At 34.1% G+C, this 14,710-nt stretch overlaps 1 protein-coding gene across 1 annotated transcript; it reads left to right on the top strand.

The window, feature by feature from the left end:
* Positions 1–607: 607 nt before the first annotated feature.
* LOC140432078 (transmembrane GTPase Marf-like) lies at positions 608–12,521 on the top strand (the record flags this gene model as incomplete). The annotated part of the gene is made up of 5 exons (XM_072519922.1): positions 608–891; positions 2,388–2,564; positions 5,003–5,350; positions 8,659–8,942; positions 12,341–12,521. Coding segments are annotated over 5 exons (1,274 nt in total), but the record flags the coding sequence as incomplete, so codon positions are not given.
* Positions 12,522–14,710: the final 2,189 nt, after the last annotated feature.

Here is a 14,710-nt window from a genome sequence, read left to right as displayed (position 1 = left end):
TCTACATTGAATTTTTCCTCGGTGATTTCCTGTAGAAAACGTTTTTGTGTTATTTTCATTCTTATTTTTGCAAGAACTCCATGACTGATTTTTGAAAAGGATTACAATTTTCAAAACGTTTTCGATCCTATCAGACCATCATTAATGAAATCTGAAAGTAAATAATCCCACTTCAATATAATGAATTAAAGGGAATAAAATTTTGATCGTTAATCTAAAAAACATGTGTTATAATTACTTAAACATTTGCAAAAAAGCCATTTACAAAATGGAATAAAATCATTTTAATTATGTTTTAAAAGTTGAAAAAAATTAAAACGATTTTTTCATGACCGAAAAGTTTTGAAAATTTTAATCTTTTGGGATATTTTCATTATTTTAGTAATTTTACTAATGTACCAATTATACTAGAAGTGTTTATGTACTGCATTGGAAGTTTTTTAACCTATGGTATACCACCAACCACTGGCGGACTGGGCATTATCCCTTTATAATTTTGTATGTTTTGTTTTATTATCTCTCAGTATTGTACCTTAGACTCAGGACGAAGAGTTTGATCCTTCGTCACTTCTTTTATAGTTTTTTTACTAATAATGTATTTATATAGGTCCGGAAACAGCATCAAGAACGAGCAGTAGATTTCCTCGTCAAAGAACTAAAAGTGTGCACTCCCAAAGAGGCCGAAGAACGAATATTCTTTATTTCTGCCAAAGAAATGTTGCAAGTAAGGATGGCCGAAGGAAAATCCAATTCGATATCCCTACCCGAAGGTTTCCAAACTAGACATTTTGAATTTGAAGACTTCGAAAAGAAATTCGAAGAATGTATTTCCAAATCTGCGGTCAAGACGAAATTCGAACAGCATTCACAAAGAGGGAAATATATAACGAAGTGAGTAATAACAGTTTTTTTCAGTTTTGCTTTATTGCTTTTCAAAATATGTTCCACCAAGATCGATACACTTTTGCATACATTCAAACCAATTGGTAAAAGAGTTATTCCAGTCTTCAGTTGGCACCTGCAAAATCGCTGTTTTAAAGGCATCAATGGATTCTGCTGGCGGCGGGAATCCATTCTGGTAAAAAACGGTTAAATATCAATCTGAAGTAACCGTTCTTCGATCTTCTAAAGCAATTGTTGCCACATGACCAGATTTTGACGCAAAAGTTGCGACCATTTTTTTTGACACACTTTGAGAACGGATCACTTTTGTTGTTGGTTTTTCCTCATCATGAAACACCCACACAGCGGAATGGCGTTTATTTTCCGGTTCGTAGGAGTAAATTCAAGATTCATCACCACTAACAATACTATAAACGTTTTTTGAGCTTCCTTTATTGAACCGTTCACATGAGAGCAAATGAGGAATCCAACGCTTAACCAACGGAAAACCAACTTCTTAACACCCAGTTTTTCATAAAGGATTTTTTGGATCGAGTTCTTTGAAATGCCCAAAGATGCCTCTATCTCCCGGTATATTACACGGCGGTCATCATTAATTAGCTGACGAACCGCATCAAACTTTTGCTGTGTGACTCTTGTTTTGGGTGGACCTGGCCTGGTTTCGTTGCTGAGACTGGAGCGAACACTTTTAAATTCGCAATACCAGGAAATAGTTGACCGGTGTCATTCCTAAATACAGAAACCATTTCAGCGAGACATTGCTGTTGGGATAATCCTCTCCGAAAATTGTAAAAAATTATTGCTCGAAAATGTTCTGGGATAAGCAGAGGTTGCAACGATTAGGCATGGGAAAATTTTGTATCTCAATAGCATTGTACGCCACGCCCCTCCGCATGCGCAGTAGCGACTATCCAGCAACACACACTGACGTTACAAGCCCCGCCCACTGGTGTCACAAGCCTCACCCACTGGTGTCACAAGCCTCACCCACTGGTGTCACAAGCCCCACCCAATGGCGTGACAAGCTCCATCCACTGGTGTCACTAAGCTCCGCCCACCACCCGCCCTGCCCCTCCAATGAAAAATGGTTACACGATGGCTGCCTCTTCTTCTTTTCGGTCTGTAAACTGGGACAGTTCTTCTTTACGTCTGCCAATTCGTCTTCTTTTCGGTCCGTCACAGTTATTCTATTTTTCGGTCAATGAGAGAAAAAACAAAGATAGCGTCATTGCCAAAACGGCATTACAGCCAATTTTCGACCGACTTGCTAATTTTTAAAATTTACTGTATCTACACGACTTGTTGTATCGCAATGAAATTCTCGATTTTTTTTAGTATCATAGATTTTTTTGTTAGATGTAGCTACATTTTGTATAGTGTTCACCGAGTTTGGCGTTTTAAGTTGAAGCCAGAATGACTTTATAGTTAAATAATGTATATTTTTCTGTTTCATATTTCTCAAATGTTTAGTGGGTTATTTTTAGCGAACTACGCGACATATTGGAAGGTATATTGTCCGATGCTTTGAAATTAAAAGAAGATAAATTATGTCAACGTAAAGAACTAAATGACAAAATTAACTATACGGAACAGCAGTTAATGGTGGTAACTCAAGAAATGAAGAAAAAGATACACAGTATGGTAGAAGATGTTGAACAAAGGTAAGAATTCTGGTATTCCTTTTTATATTTAACGATATATTTATAAGTTTCTATTTTGCATCGAATTTTATACATCGTCGGAAGTTAAAGAAGTAAATAACTATTATGGGATTGAATATCTATCTTTCGAATGGTTGATACAGAAAACGTTTTATATCGATATAACGATGTTTTTAGTAATTTTTATTTTTTTATTAATATTCCCGATATATTTGAGAGGTAGGGTTAGTTAATTATTATTATTGAAGTTAACACACAACTTTTTCTGCAAAAATCAGAATGCCACCTCTCACTTCCAAATGTAGACGCTTTTTCACAGATCCGCCCTACTTTATTACAGTCGACTAGCGTTAATTCAAACCTGCGAGAATTCGAACCTCTCTATCATTCAAAGTTATCACAAGTTCCCTACAAAATCTCTTTATATTTCAAACTAAATCAATACATTTTTATGCACTTCGTATATATCAACCCGCTTTTGTTTTTATTATGATTAATTTGACTACATATTTGACACACACTTCTCACGAATTGGTTTGTTTAGTTATTAGTTACTGTTACTCTTTCGTTAGTATACAGATTAAAACTGTGTTAGTCATGAGCCCTAGAAAGTATAAATGTTGACGATTGCTGAAAAGTAAAAGTTAATACAAAAAGTAGAAGAAGGTGAGAAGAAAAGTGATGTTGCAAAAGAATTTAAGATTCCTCTGAGTACTCTCTCAACCATAATAAAGCACAAGGAGAAAATTAATGCTGCTCAAACTGCTGGAGTACGGAAAAGAACTATTAAAGATGAATTTCCTCGTCTGGAAGAAAGTCTGGTCATTTGGACAGTGTAGAGGACAAAAAGTGTCTATTAGCTGAAACTTGTTGAAGGAGACAGCAAAAAGAGTTTGCGTCTACTCTAAGCATCAAAATCTTTGTGGAAAGTGAAGCGTCGTTTATAAATTTCAAAAAGAGAAATGGAGTTGTGTTTAAAAAAGTTTTTAGATTGGCACGGAAAATTGAAGACCTTGATTGAAAACTATGATGCCCGAGACGTTTTTAATACTGATGAAACTGGCTTATTTTTCAAATGTTTACCGGATAAGACGCTTACTTTTAAAGATGAAAAATGTCATGGGGAAAACATAGTAAATAGAGGTTGACAGTTTTACTTGCAGTAAATATGGACGGATCGGAAAAACTTAAACCCTTAGTGATAGGAATGGCAATGAAACAGCGATGTTTCAAAGGTGTGAAATCGTTTCCTACGGATTATATGCTAACAAAAAAGCTTGGATGGCGACAGAACTTTTTAACAATTGACTTTTAACAGTTAATGGGAACATGAAACGGCAAAAACGGAAGATTTTACTATTTTTAGACAATTGCACTGTCCACAACAGTCCTCCTACATCGTCCAACGTGGAACTCTACTTCTTTCCACAAAATACAACTTCCAAATTGCAACCATTGGACCAAGGGATCATCCATAATTTTAAGACGTTCTATCGCAAAGAAATTGTTAAGCTCGTTTTAAAATCTCTCGACAGCTAACTGCAAATATCACGGTTCTGACAGCTATTTTACTGATTGACAAGGCATCTGAAAAGAAGATCAGGAAAATCTTCCAATACTTATGGATGATGAAGAACCAGCAATAGAATCATTAGTTGACATCAGCCGTGTGAGTTTTTCTGACTTTGTTCAAGTGGATGAAGATGTTGTTGTCTCAGGTTCACTAACCGATGGCGACATTTTATCTGCGACGGATACGAATAAAAAAAGTAACGATGAAGATGAGTACGATACGTCAGAATCTTTGGCAGAGGTGTCAGTGAAGGAAGTAAGATACGGTATCCTACAAACCTTCTTCCTACAAATCGAAAGTGATGAAACTCTGAGATAGCGCGTTTTTCTCTTAAAAAGCATTGTATTGAGCAGTCTGCGCAGCAGCAATGTGCTTTGAAGCAAACCAGTATAATACAGTTCTTTCGAAAGATTGATTAAATCACATTATGAAGACATAAATACATGTATGTACACGAATGTACCCCTAAACTTTTGTCATCGTTATAGAATGGCATAATAGCAGAATAAATAATAATTGATCAACACTTAATAATTCGTTTTATTTATTTTCTCTCACAAATTTCGAACCATTTGATATTTCAAACACTCAATAATTCGTAGTGTTTTAAGAGTCCTTCGAGTTTTGAATTAACGAGGGTCGACTGTATCTACATATAATGGGAATAAACCCAAATTTTAAATTAAAATGTTTATTCTTGTTAAATACAGTAGTTTCAGAACAATATTAGATTTTGAGGTTAGGAGCTTTCGATACCAACTTTGTTGTTACGTTCATAGTAGTGATAATACTTTAACTTCAATTTGTTCTTATTAACCTTTTTCGTTCTCTGTTATCATAAGTGCTTATTTGGTTTATGTTGTAGAGTTTCAAAAGCGCTAAGTGAAGAAATTCGCAGATTAAGTACGTTAGTAGACGAATTCAATTTACCCTTCCATCCAGAACCATTAGTGCTCAACGTCTATAAAAAAGAACTTCACCTTCACGTTGAAACGGGGCTCGGTTCGAATCTGAGAGCTAGATTATCAACCGCGTTGGCCCTTAACATGGAAGCTAGTCAGAAAGAAATGACGGAGAGAATGGAAGCTTTAATACCCGAAAGTCATAAGATGGCGTCCAGCGTTGTACTGCCAAGAAGACAACCTTTCGAAATATTGTACAGATTAAACTGCGATAATCTGTGTGCAGATTTTCAAGAGGACTTAGAGTTCAGGTAAGGTACTTTCTAATTTTATATATATATATATATATATATATATATATATATATATATATATATATATATATATATATATATATATATTTAGTGATTCTACAGTATTCACTGCCTTCCCTCGCTCAACCGTTTCCATCTCTCTCTGTTGTTCCATTCTCCATCGTTTAGGCCTCTCTTACTCATGGCGTCGTCTACTTCGTTCCTCCAGCATTTTCTGTGTCGTCCTCTTTTCCTCCTTCCTATGGGGCTCCATTCGGTTATTCTCTTTATCCATCTGCTGTCACTAGTTCTTCTTACATGTCCATACCACTTTAGTCTTTTTTGTTCTATGTATGTTAGTATGTCTGTTTCTATTGACGTTCTTTGCTTTATTTCGTCATTACTTCTCCTATCCATTCTTGTTACTCTGCAGCATCTTCGCAGGCATTCCATCTCTGTTGCTACTATCTTACTGCTGTTTTTCTTGGTTATGATCCAATTTTCAGCCCCATGTGTCATAATACTTAGCACTAATGTTTTATAAATCTGCGTTTTTGTCTTCATATTTAGGTGTCTATCCCACCATACTGAGTTAAGTTGTCGTATTGCTGTTTTTGTTTGTTCTAATCTTTGTGTAATTTCTTCCTCTGTTGTTGCCTTTTTCGTGATTATAAACCCCAAGTATTTGTATTTATCCTTTCCTTTGATTATTACGTTGTCATCAATCTGTAGATCGTCCATGTCTTCTTCACTTGTAATTTTTTTATCACACATATTATATTCAACATATTAGAACAATATTTCTTTCGTATGGATCGAAATTGTTTGCAAATGGATTTCATTATTTCGGTAATATATGATTATAAATAGAAGAAACCCTATAAATCTGCATATATAATTATAAATAGAAGAAACCCTATAAATCTGCATATAATTTCCTTATTCTCTGTAATTTATTGATAGTTTGGTAATGAGTTTATAAAACATAAAACTCTACATTTAATTGAAAATTGTAATATTGTACTAAAGAATATAGGACGCATATATAGCATTTTTCATATAAAAAAGCTTGCACGTCATTCAAGATTTACGTTGTCAGAACCCTACAGCGTTGCCAAAACATCAGAATAGTAAGTGAGGAATTTTTAAAATGTCAATTATTTGTCAAACTATTATATTAACAGTAAATACACTTAGTTTTAAGACTACTGCAATACATTAAAATACATAAGAAAACATTTTAATACAAAATTATATATTCTAAATTTTAAACTTACCTCTTTTAGGGCTTTAATAGTAAAAAAGTTCCGCCCTTATTTCTTGTTCAAAATAATCTACCTTATATGACAGCTTATCAGCTGTCTACAGACTATTTATTTGTTTTGGCATATCACAATCACAATACACAACAATAATTAGTTTTTAAAGCTATTTAATATGTATTTATAAATACAATATATAGAGTAAACCTCTTCAAACGGTCTCCGGACACTGGAACTCACTTAAAGCATGGGTGTATGTTACCTGAAGTAAAATTTAATTAAAATATTAAACATCAAATAATATTATCAACATCATGTACAATCTTTGGTAACATAATACATTTTAAAGGGTTTTTACCCAAATATTTTGGTGGCTCAGGCATGGTAACCTGTATTTTAACCTGATGATGGAACTGTTGTTCCGAAAACGTTCGTGTTTTTAATGTAGCCCTTTTAAGGGTTTTTATAAAATATACCCATATACAAAGATTAACCTCTTTTTGTGATACGTGGTATACAGCCAGCTGCAGGAATTTTTTTCCTTGTGGATTTTATATATTTATTTATTTTTTGAGATTTTTTACTGAATTTTTGCAATTTCTCTATTTCAATTTCATCCATTCAAGAAATATATTCCCAAAATGTCAAAAACAAAGCTCCCATTGATTTTCTGTAATCCAGGAGTATCCAGGAAGTCATTGAGACCGAACAACACCCGAGTGTTTCAATAAAAAATCACTGCGATTATCGGTAACAGGCAGATTACATATTCAACTTATATTTTTATTCTAAATAAATCTGTTACCTAATTTTTCCTTTATATTATTTTATTGGATTTGTTTGTTTCTTTCTCTTCAGGACTAATTTCATATTTTACTTTCAACTTAATTTTTTTTGAAATCAAGTTTTTGCTTGATTTTAAAATTGTTAATTTTATAGGGTCAATAATCGTAATTTTTTATAAATAAATATATATTTATTTATTTTTTGAGATTTTTTACTGAATTTTTGCAATTTCTCCATTTCAATTTCATCCATTCAGGAAACATATTCCCAAAATGTCAAAAACAAAGCTCCCATTGATTTTCTGTAATCCAGGAGTATCCAGGAAGCCATTGAGACCGAACAACACCCGAGTGTTTCAATAAAAAATGACTGCGATTATCGGTAACAGGCAGATTACATATTCAACTTATATTTATATTTTTCTTATTTAAATTTTCATGCATATTAACCACCCCTCGGTTTGCTTTTAAATTTGTTAATTTTATACGGATGTTTATCGTGATTTTTTCGTCGTGTGTTTAAAATATTTTTTAAATTAATTTTCATTGCTCATGACATGTTTTTTTTCTTTACTGAGGTTTGCAATTTCTATTCGTATATTTTAATGGCTAGGGCAGAAGGAATAAGAGGCCCGGGGAGAAAGCAACACTCGTGGTTGCGAATATAAGATTTTGATGCGGAATTCGAAATGCGGGTTGGAATTTTTACAGAATGATAATTACGAGTAAGTGACAGATGTACGTTTTCTTCCTATTGATTTTATCAAATCAGAGTTCGTCTGAGAAGCCATTAAGATTGAACATCAACCCGAATATCTTAATAAAACATGACTGCGATTATCGGTAACAGGCAGACTTACTTATAGCTCGCGATTTTGGAAATTTATTTCAATGTATTGTGAGAATAACGTAAAAAAATATGTTAAATGAACATTGCAGCATATTCAACCCATATTTCTAATTTCGGTTTAGATTTACATTGCGTTTAACCAATATTCGATTTGTTCTTTTGTTAAATTGTTTTTCTTTAATAACATAAATTGTTGGATTAACCATTTATAGATGTTTCCTTTTCCTTTACTGAGCATGCATTTCTCAAAACAATGATTATCTGAGGAGTCCTCGAAATTGAACAACACCCTGGGTGTCCTAATAAAAAATGACGTTGATTATCATTAACATACAGACTTAGACCCGACCATATCTTCCACTGTATGCTGGTATTGACGTAAAACATTTCTTGCATATTCAATTCCTATTTTACCGTTTTCTGTTTTAGGTTTTCGTGGGGATTAACCAGCCTTATTCAGAAGTACGCCGGTAGCGGGGCCAATTTCCTAGCACTGAGAAACAAACGGGAGAGCCCTACTAGCACACATATTCCTTCAACTCCCACAGATGTCGTCGACGGCAGATTGCTCTACGCCAGCACCAGCATAGACGAGTGGTCGTTGCTCTCGAGGTTAGCCATTATGGGAGCCTCCTCGCAGGGCACAATGGGCGGTTTACTGGTAGCAGGATTTTTGTTTAAGACCATAGGCTGGAGAATTCTTGCCATTACTGGTGAGTATATAATAATTTTTACTAATACATATATTTAAAATGGGCATTGATGACGTAGACAATCGTCACAATCATTTTGGAAATCTTTTTTAATACTTCAAACGATGTATCTGTCCAAAAAGCGCCAACCACAATATCGACCACCAACGATTAACAAAAGGTAAAGTTTTCCTATCGTAATTAGCAGGAATTCGAAGAAAATGTAAATTCCAAATGTAGTAGGATTGCCAGTTAGTCATTGTCTTAGTTTCAGTATATTCAAGAAGTTCTTGAATGCCAGTAGTAAAATACTTAGCAATTGTGTTACCTTGAATAAAAAGAAACAATTAAAACGAGCAGTTCATGAGCGTACACTCGGATAAAATGTAAACGAAACCAACGTGCAGTACATCTATTGATAAAAAAGATAAAAAATTGTGGTGATCTATGAGAAAATAACAAATGATTGGGTCGGTATATGAGGGATTACGCAAAAGAAGGAAAGAAGAAAGAAGCAGAGGATGTCGCACCATTATGTGGAGATTTGTCGAAGATATCAGCTCGTACAGTTTTCCGAATAATTCAAAGTAACAAAAACTTACTTGCTTCATAAAAGACGTACAAATATTATATTGACCAATATTACAAAAAATATAATCGGAAGAAAACTTTTATTTTAGTGATTAATAATGGTCTCCCATTATAACGCTAGCGTGGCTTTGAAGTTATAGCAGGGTATTCTGCTATCTCTCGGACCTACCGTACTCAAGGAAGGTAACAGGATCAGTGCTAAGCTTCAACCGACTATTCTTAGCTCTGGTTTTACCCAAGGCACGCATTTTATTCAATGCTGAGTCGACCTGGGGCCTGTAGATATTTAAAAATATCTAGATGTTTTTGCCAGCGCCGGCGGTGAGATTCGATCCTCGGCTTTCTTCAGGGATAAAATGCCTACGTTAAATGCCATTCAACAAGAAATTAATGAAGATGTGAAGGATACTTTAAATAAAATCTCTTTAGGAGTATAAATAAGAACACGACATAAATCGAATCAATTTATCTTTACATACCGAACGAATTTTCGGTATGTAAAGAAATTGGAAAAGTTTTAATCGAGAAAGACAAAATAATATTATGGAGAAGAGCGTCATTTTAGAGGTTTTGGCAAAAAGTTTCATACGGACGAAACGTGGTTGAATGTGGGTCGCACAAAATCGAAGGTATGGCCTTAAATATTAAAAGTTCACTACAGGCTTGTAATGAGAGACTTTGAACTTAATTAAAAGCACTCTGAGATAGCGCGTTACCTCTCATTATTAAGAACATTGGATTGATTATGATTTTTACATGATGTATAATGCTGTAGTTTCAGCATTAATTTATTTCTGATCACAAGAGAAATAAAACCTTCGCAGTGTGGACAAATTCGAATGTAATTATAAGTTTGAATTGTTTCTAATTACTTTTGTCCGATTGTCCCTTTGTCTGATGTTTGTAAAATCTTGTTGCAAACGAGGTCCAGAATGCATTATATCATTGAGATTGATTCCTGTTGAACTTTTACTGGAAGCGTCAAATACGACACTCTGAGATAGCGCGTTACTATCCTCTTTTATTACTGCATGATGAGGAAGGTAATACCCTTGTTTATTGTCTGTTTCTGTTTCTGTTCTCCCAAGCCTTTATATTCCTTCATAAATTTCCTGTACTCCTTTTCTAGGTTTCCGTCTCTTTGAAATTTCTTCTCTAATTGCAGCAGTCTCGCTTATGGTTGCTGTTTTGAGTCTCCTAATTGGCTTGTACTAGAACTGAAGGGTATTTTAACTCCAAATCTTCCTTTCTTATCCCTTTTTACTGTTCTTTTATAATATTCTTCGCACTCTTTTTCTTCTTCTGTTAAAAGAGCATTGCTTTGATCTACTTCTTCTAACTCCCAATATTTTTTATTTCTTCATCCATCTGTCGCCTAGATATCATACTGAGTACTTGTATATTAGGGATATGATCTTGCTGTGCCATCCCTAACATTATCCAACCTAATTTAGTTTTTTGGGTTTAGCAAATCTCCTTTGTTCGATCTACTCTGTCCAGTAATATCAAATTATATTCTTTAGCTCCTAACAGAACCTCTATTGGACCTGTTTCATTAAAATTTGTATCCACCAGGACTCAATTCCTATGTGTCGTTTCTTTTATCTGTATATCTTTCTCCGGTAGATTTTTTGTTATTTTTCGTAGCACAAGTGCTTCGGTGTTCACTTCAAATTCATTTTTGAAATGTGCTTCCAAGTTTATTCTCACGCTCCATTTCGACGTCTTTGATACTCATTGTCAATTCCAGATATTTGGACGTATTTATTCCGAGACTTGTAGCGGCCTGCTCTGTAATGAATGATGACTGCGAGCCTTGGTCAATCAATGCTCTCATCAATTGTAAGTTTCATCTTGAGTCTCTTACTCGTACTAATGCAGTTGCAAGTAGCACTTCTTCATTCTGATGACTTAAACAGCTCACGGTATTCTCTCGTCTCCTTGATGATGCGTCGTAACTGTGTTACTTCTGGTCCCACTCGAATTAGGTCTATTTTGTGGCTTTCTGACCCATTAACATTGGGTCTATTTGGTGGCCTTCTGTTTTCAGAAGTCCTTCTGTTATCATACCGACCTTCTGACATGCGTAGCAATGAATGATGCTGTCCATTACATTCTGCACATCTATGAGAGGAGTGGACTGTATATCCATAGGTCGCTGGTTAAAATCCGGTTCGAAGGACCAATGGACAAATTCGAATGTAATGATAATGAATTGTTTCTGAATTCCCTGTATCCGATACTTCTCGGATATCCCGAAAATAAAGTGTTGAAGTCGAGCAGTCTATTATAAATTTTTTACCTCAACAACAACTAGAGTGTAATTATTCAGTAGCTGTCAATAAAACTATATTTTACTCCACGACTTCAACATTTTATTTTATCATCGTCGATCGAGAAGAATCGGACATAGGGACTTAGAAACAATTCGAACTTGTAATTACATTCGAATTTGTCCACAGTGTCTTTATTTTTTCTTACCTGCACTGTAGGGTTCTTTAGCTGTATTTATAACAATGTCTTTGAAATAGACTCACAATTGCTGTAAATGCTTATTCTGTATAATTTATTTTGTTATCTTCTATTTCTCTGAAAGTTTTTGGTTTGTGTAAGTGATATAGTTTTGTATTTTACGAAATGTTATTGTTTTTTTATGTTGTCCATTTAAATTTTTATTTATTTTTAATTAGTAATCTAAGTCACAAGTTGAAAAATGTTAATTAAAACGGCATTCGATATATTTAAATAAATAACTCATTTTGCAGTTTATGATCTATCGAAACATTACAAAGTTAATGTTATTAGTTTCAAGTGGTTCTATATTTTAGGTGCAATGTATGGTTGTCTCTATCTGTATGAGCGTTTAACGTGGACAAACAAAGCAAAAGAAAAAACTTTTAAAAAGCAGTATGTGCAGCATGCCTCCAAGAAATTAAGGATGATCATAGATCTTACATCCGCCAATTGCAGCCATCAAGTCCAACAAGAACTAAGTGGTACTTTCGCAAGGTTAGTTTTATATCAGATATTTAAACATTTTTTATTCGGTTTTTTATTATTTTACAAAAAATATAGTTAATCTGACGTGTTCGGTTGAAACATCAGCTTCCTTAGAAGACAAATATTTAAACCAACTAGTTACGTGTGCAAACCATCAATACTTTTGTGTACTAAGCACATTATATTATCTTTGTTTATTAAAAAGCAGGTCAGTATTTTTAAGGTTATTTTCTAAAATTTCTAGGAAGTCAATTTTTTTGTCTCTGTTGATTGTGTAAAATTTCAATATTCCATTGACAAAAATAGTTCTATGTTTAGTATTGCGTTTTTAAAACTTTTTTCTGTCTGGCCTATGTACACTTTTGGGACTGTATTACTACTGATCTTATATAGTAAACTTTCCACTTCTATCATTGTAAATATTATTTTTTATGTGTTCACTCAAAGAATTGTTACACCTACGATGCAAACGAAATTTATTTCATAAGATTTTTACTTATTGATGTTACAAAATAAAGCTATTTAATTATCATCTTCCTAAGAAGACAAATATTAAATTAACTGTTTTCGTCTTGTTGTTTATTAAAAAGCAGGTCAGTCTTTTTCAGTTGGTTACTTCCTAAAATTTCGAGCACGTCAATTTTTTTTTGTCATTTTGTTGTTTGTGTAAAATTTCAAAATTATTCCATTTGACAAAAATAGTTGTATGTTCATGTGCGTTTGTACAACTTCTTCCTATCTGAACTACGCATACTTTTGGGACTGTATCATCAGTGGTCCACGCATCGCGTCTATTGCCCGTTCAGGCAGACACTATAGTGTTGGGTTTCGGATAGAAAATAAGAAGTGACCTTTCCCTCTATTTATATTCTCGTGATCCTTACGGCTTTCTACCGAGTCACGAATGTTTCTGAAATAGAATTGGACGAATATGGGTTTTCTCAAAGAGTATAGAATGTCCTGTGTTTTGGCAGAGTTCTGTCACTGCAAAATGGGAGAAAAAACGTAACCTCCTCGTGAATATGGTTTTTTCGTGAATACTCACCACAAAAGGGAGGAGGCAAAAATTTGTAAATTTTCCTAGTAAAGGATCGCCCTTATTATATCTATAACGGAGTGAATTTATGGAAGAATGGTGATAGGTATAAAAGGATTGGGATCATAGTGAGGCAACAATTTGTGAATATTGTAATAACAGTTCTGATAGAAACTCTATCTGTATTTGACGGAATATATTTATAATATTCTTCCAATTTTTGGGCTATAATGTTGACCAACTCAACTCAATGGAAAACTCAACATCGAAATTAAAACTAGAGTATTAAGATGCTACGTGTTCTCTGTCCTGTTGTATGGAGTGGAGGCCTGGACAATTACAGAGGCGACAGAGAAAAAAACTCATTAATTTTGAAATGTAGTGTTATTGAAGAATGTGGAAAATATCTTGGACACAACACATAACAATTGCGGAAACGCTACGAAGAATGAAAAAAGATAAAGAAATACTCAACGCTATAAAGAAAAGAAAAATGAGCTACTTTGGTCACATACTAAGAAACGAGAAATACGAATTGATGCGGCTGGTCATACAAGGAAAGGTGGAAGGCAAAAGAGGACCGAGGAGAAGACGCACGTCCTGGCTGAAGAATCTGAGACAATGAAGTGGGAAAACGTCATAGAACTTTTCAGAATGGCTGCAGATAGAGTCAAATGGGCCATGATGATCGCCAATGTCCTTAGGGATGGGGCACGTTAAGAAGAAGAAGAATGTTGACCAGTCAATAATGTATATGTAGAAAATATGTATGGATTATTCTCCCTGTTTATGATGTGTATTGGATTTGGCGATTCCATGTTGCAAGTGATTTAGACAGATTCACTTTTCACGTCTGGATACATTGAATATTAAAAAATGATTAGTTAATTCTGACCGTCGGTGGAAACATCCGGTTTAATATTTAAGAGGTCTGCATTTAAATGCGATAAATGATTCTAATGGCAAGTCTAAATCACACCACTACTGTTAGAGTTAACATTTCGATTTTTCTTCTATGCACATCAAAAAGTATACGTAGGTCAGACAGCAAAAAGTTATTAAAAACGAATAACTGAATATGAAGCTAATTTTCTCAATTGAAAAACTAATTTCATAGTCGCCAAATGTTTAACTATAGAAAATCATACTCTGAGATAGCGCG

The sequence above is a fragment of the Diabrotica undecimpunctata genome, unplaced genomic scaffold, assembly GCF_040954645.1.
Source record: "Diabrotica undecimpunctata isolate CICGRU unplaced genomic scaffold, icDiaUnde3 ctg00002773.1, whole genome shotgun sequence".
Taxonomy (NCBI): Eukaryota; Metazoa; Arthropoda; class Insecta; order Coleoptera; family Chrysomelidae; genus Diabrotica; species Diabrotica undecimpunctata.
Note: the sequence above shows the minus strand (reverse complement) of the source record. Positions and strands in the feature narration are given on the sequence as shown.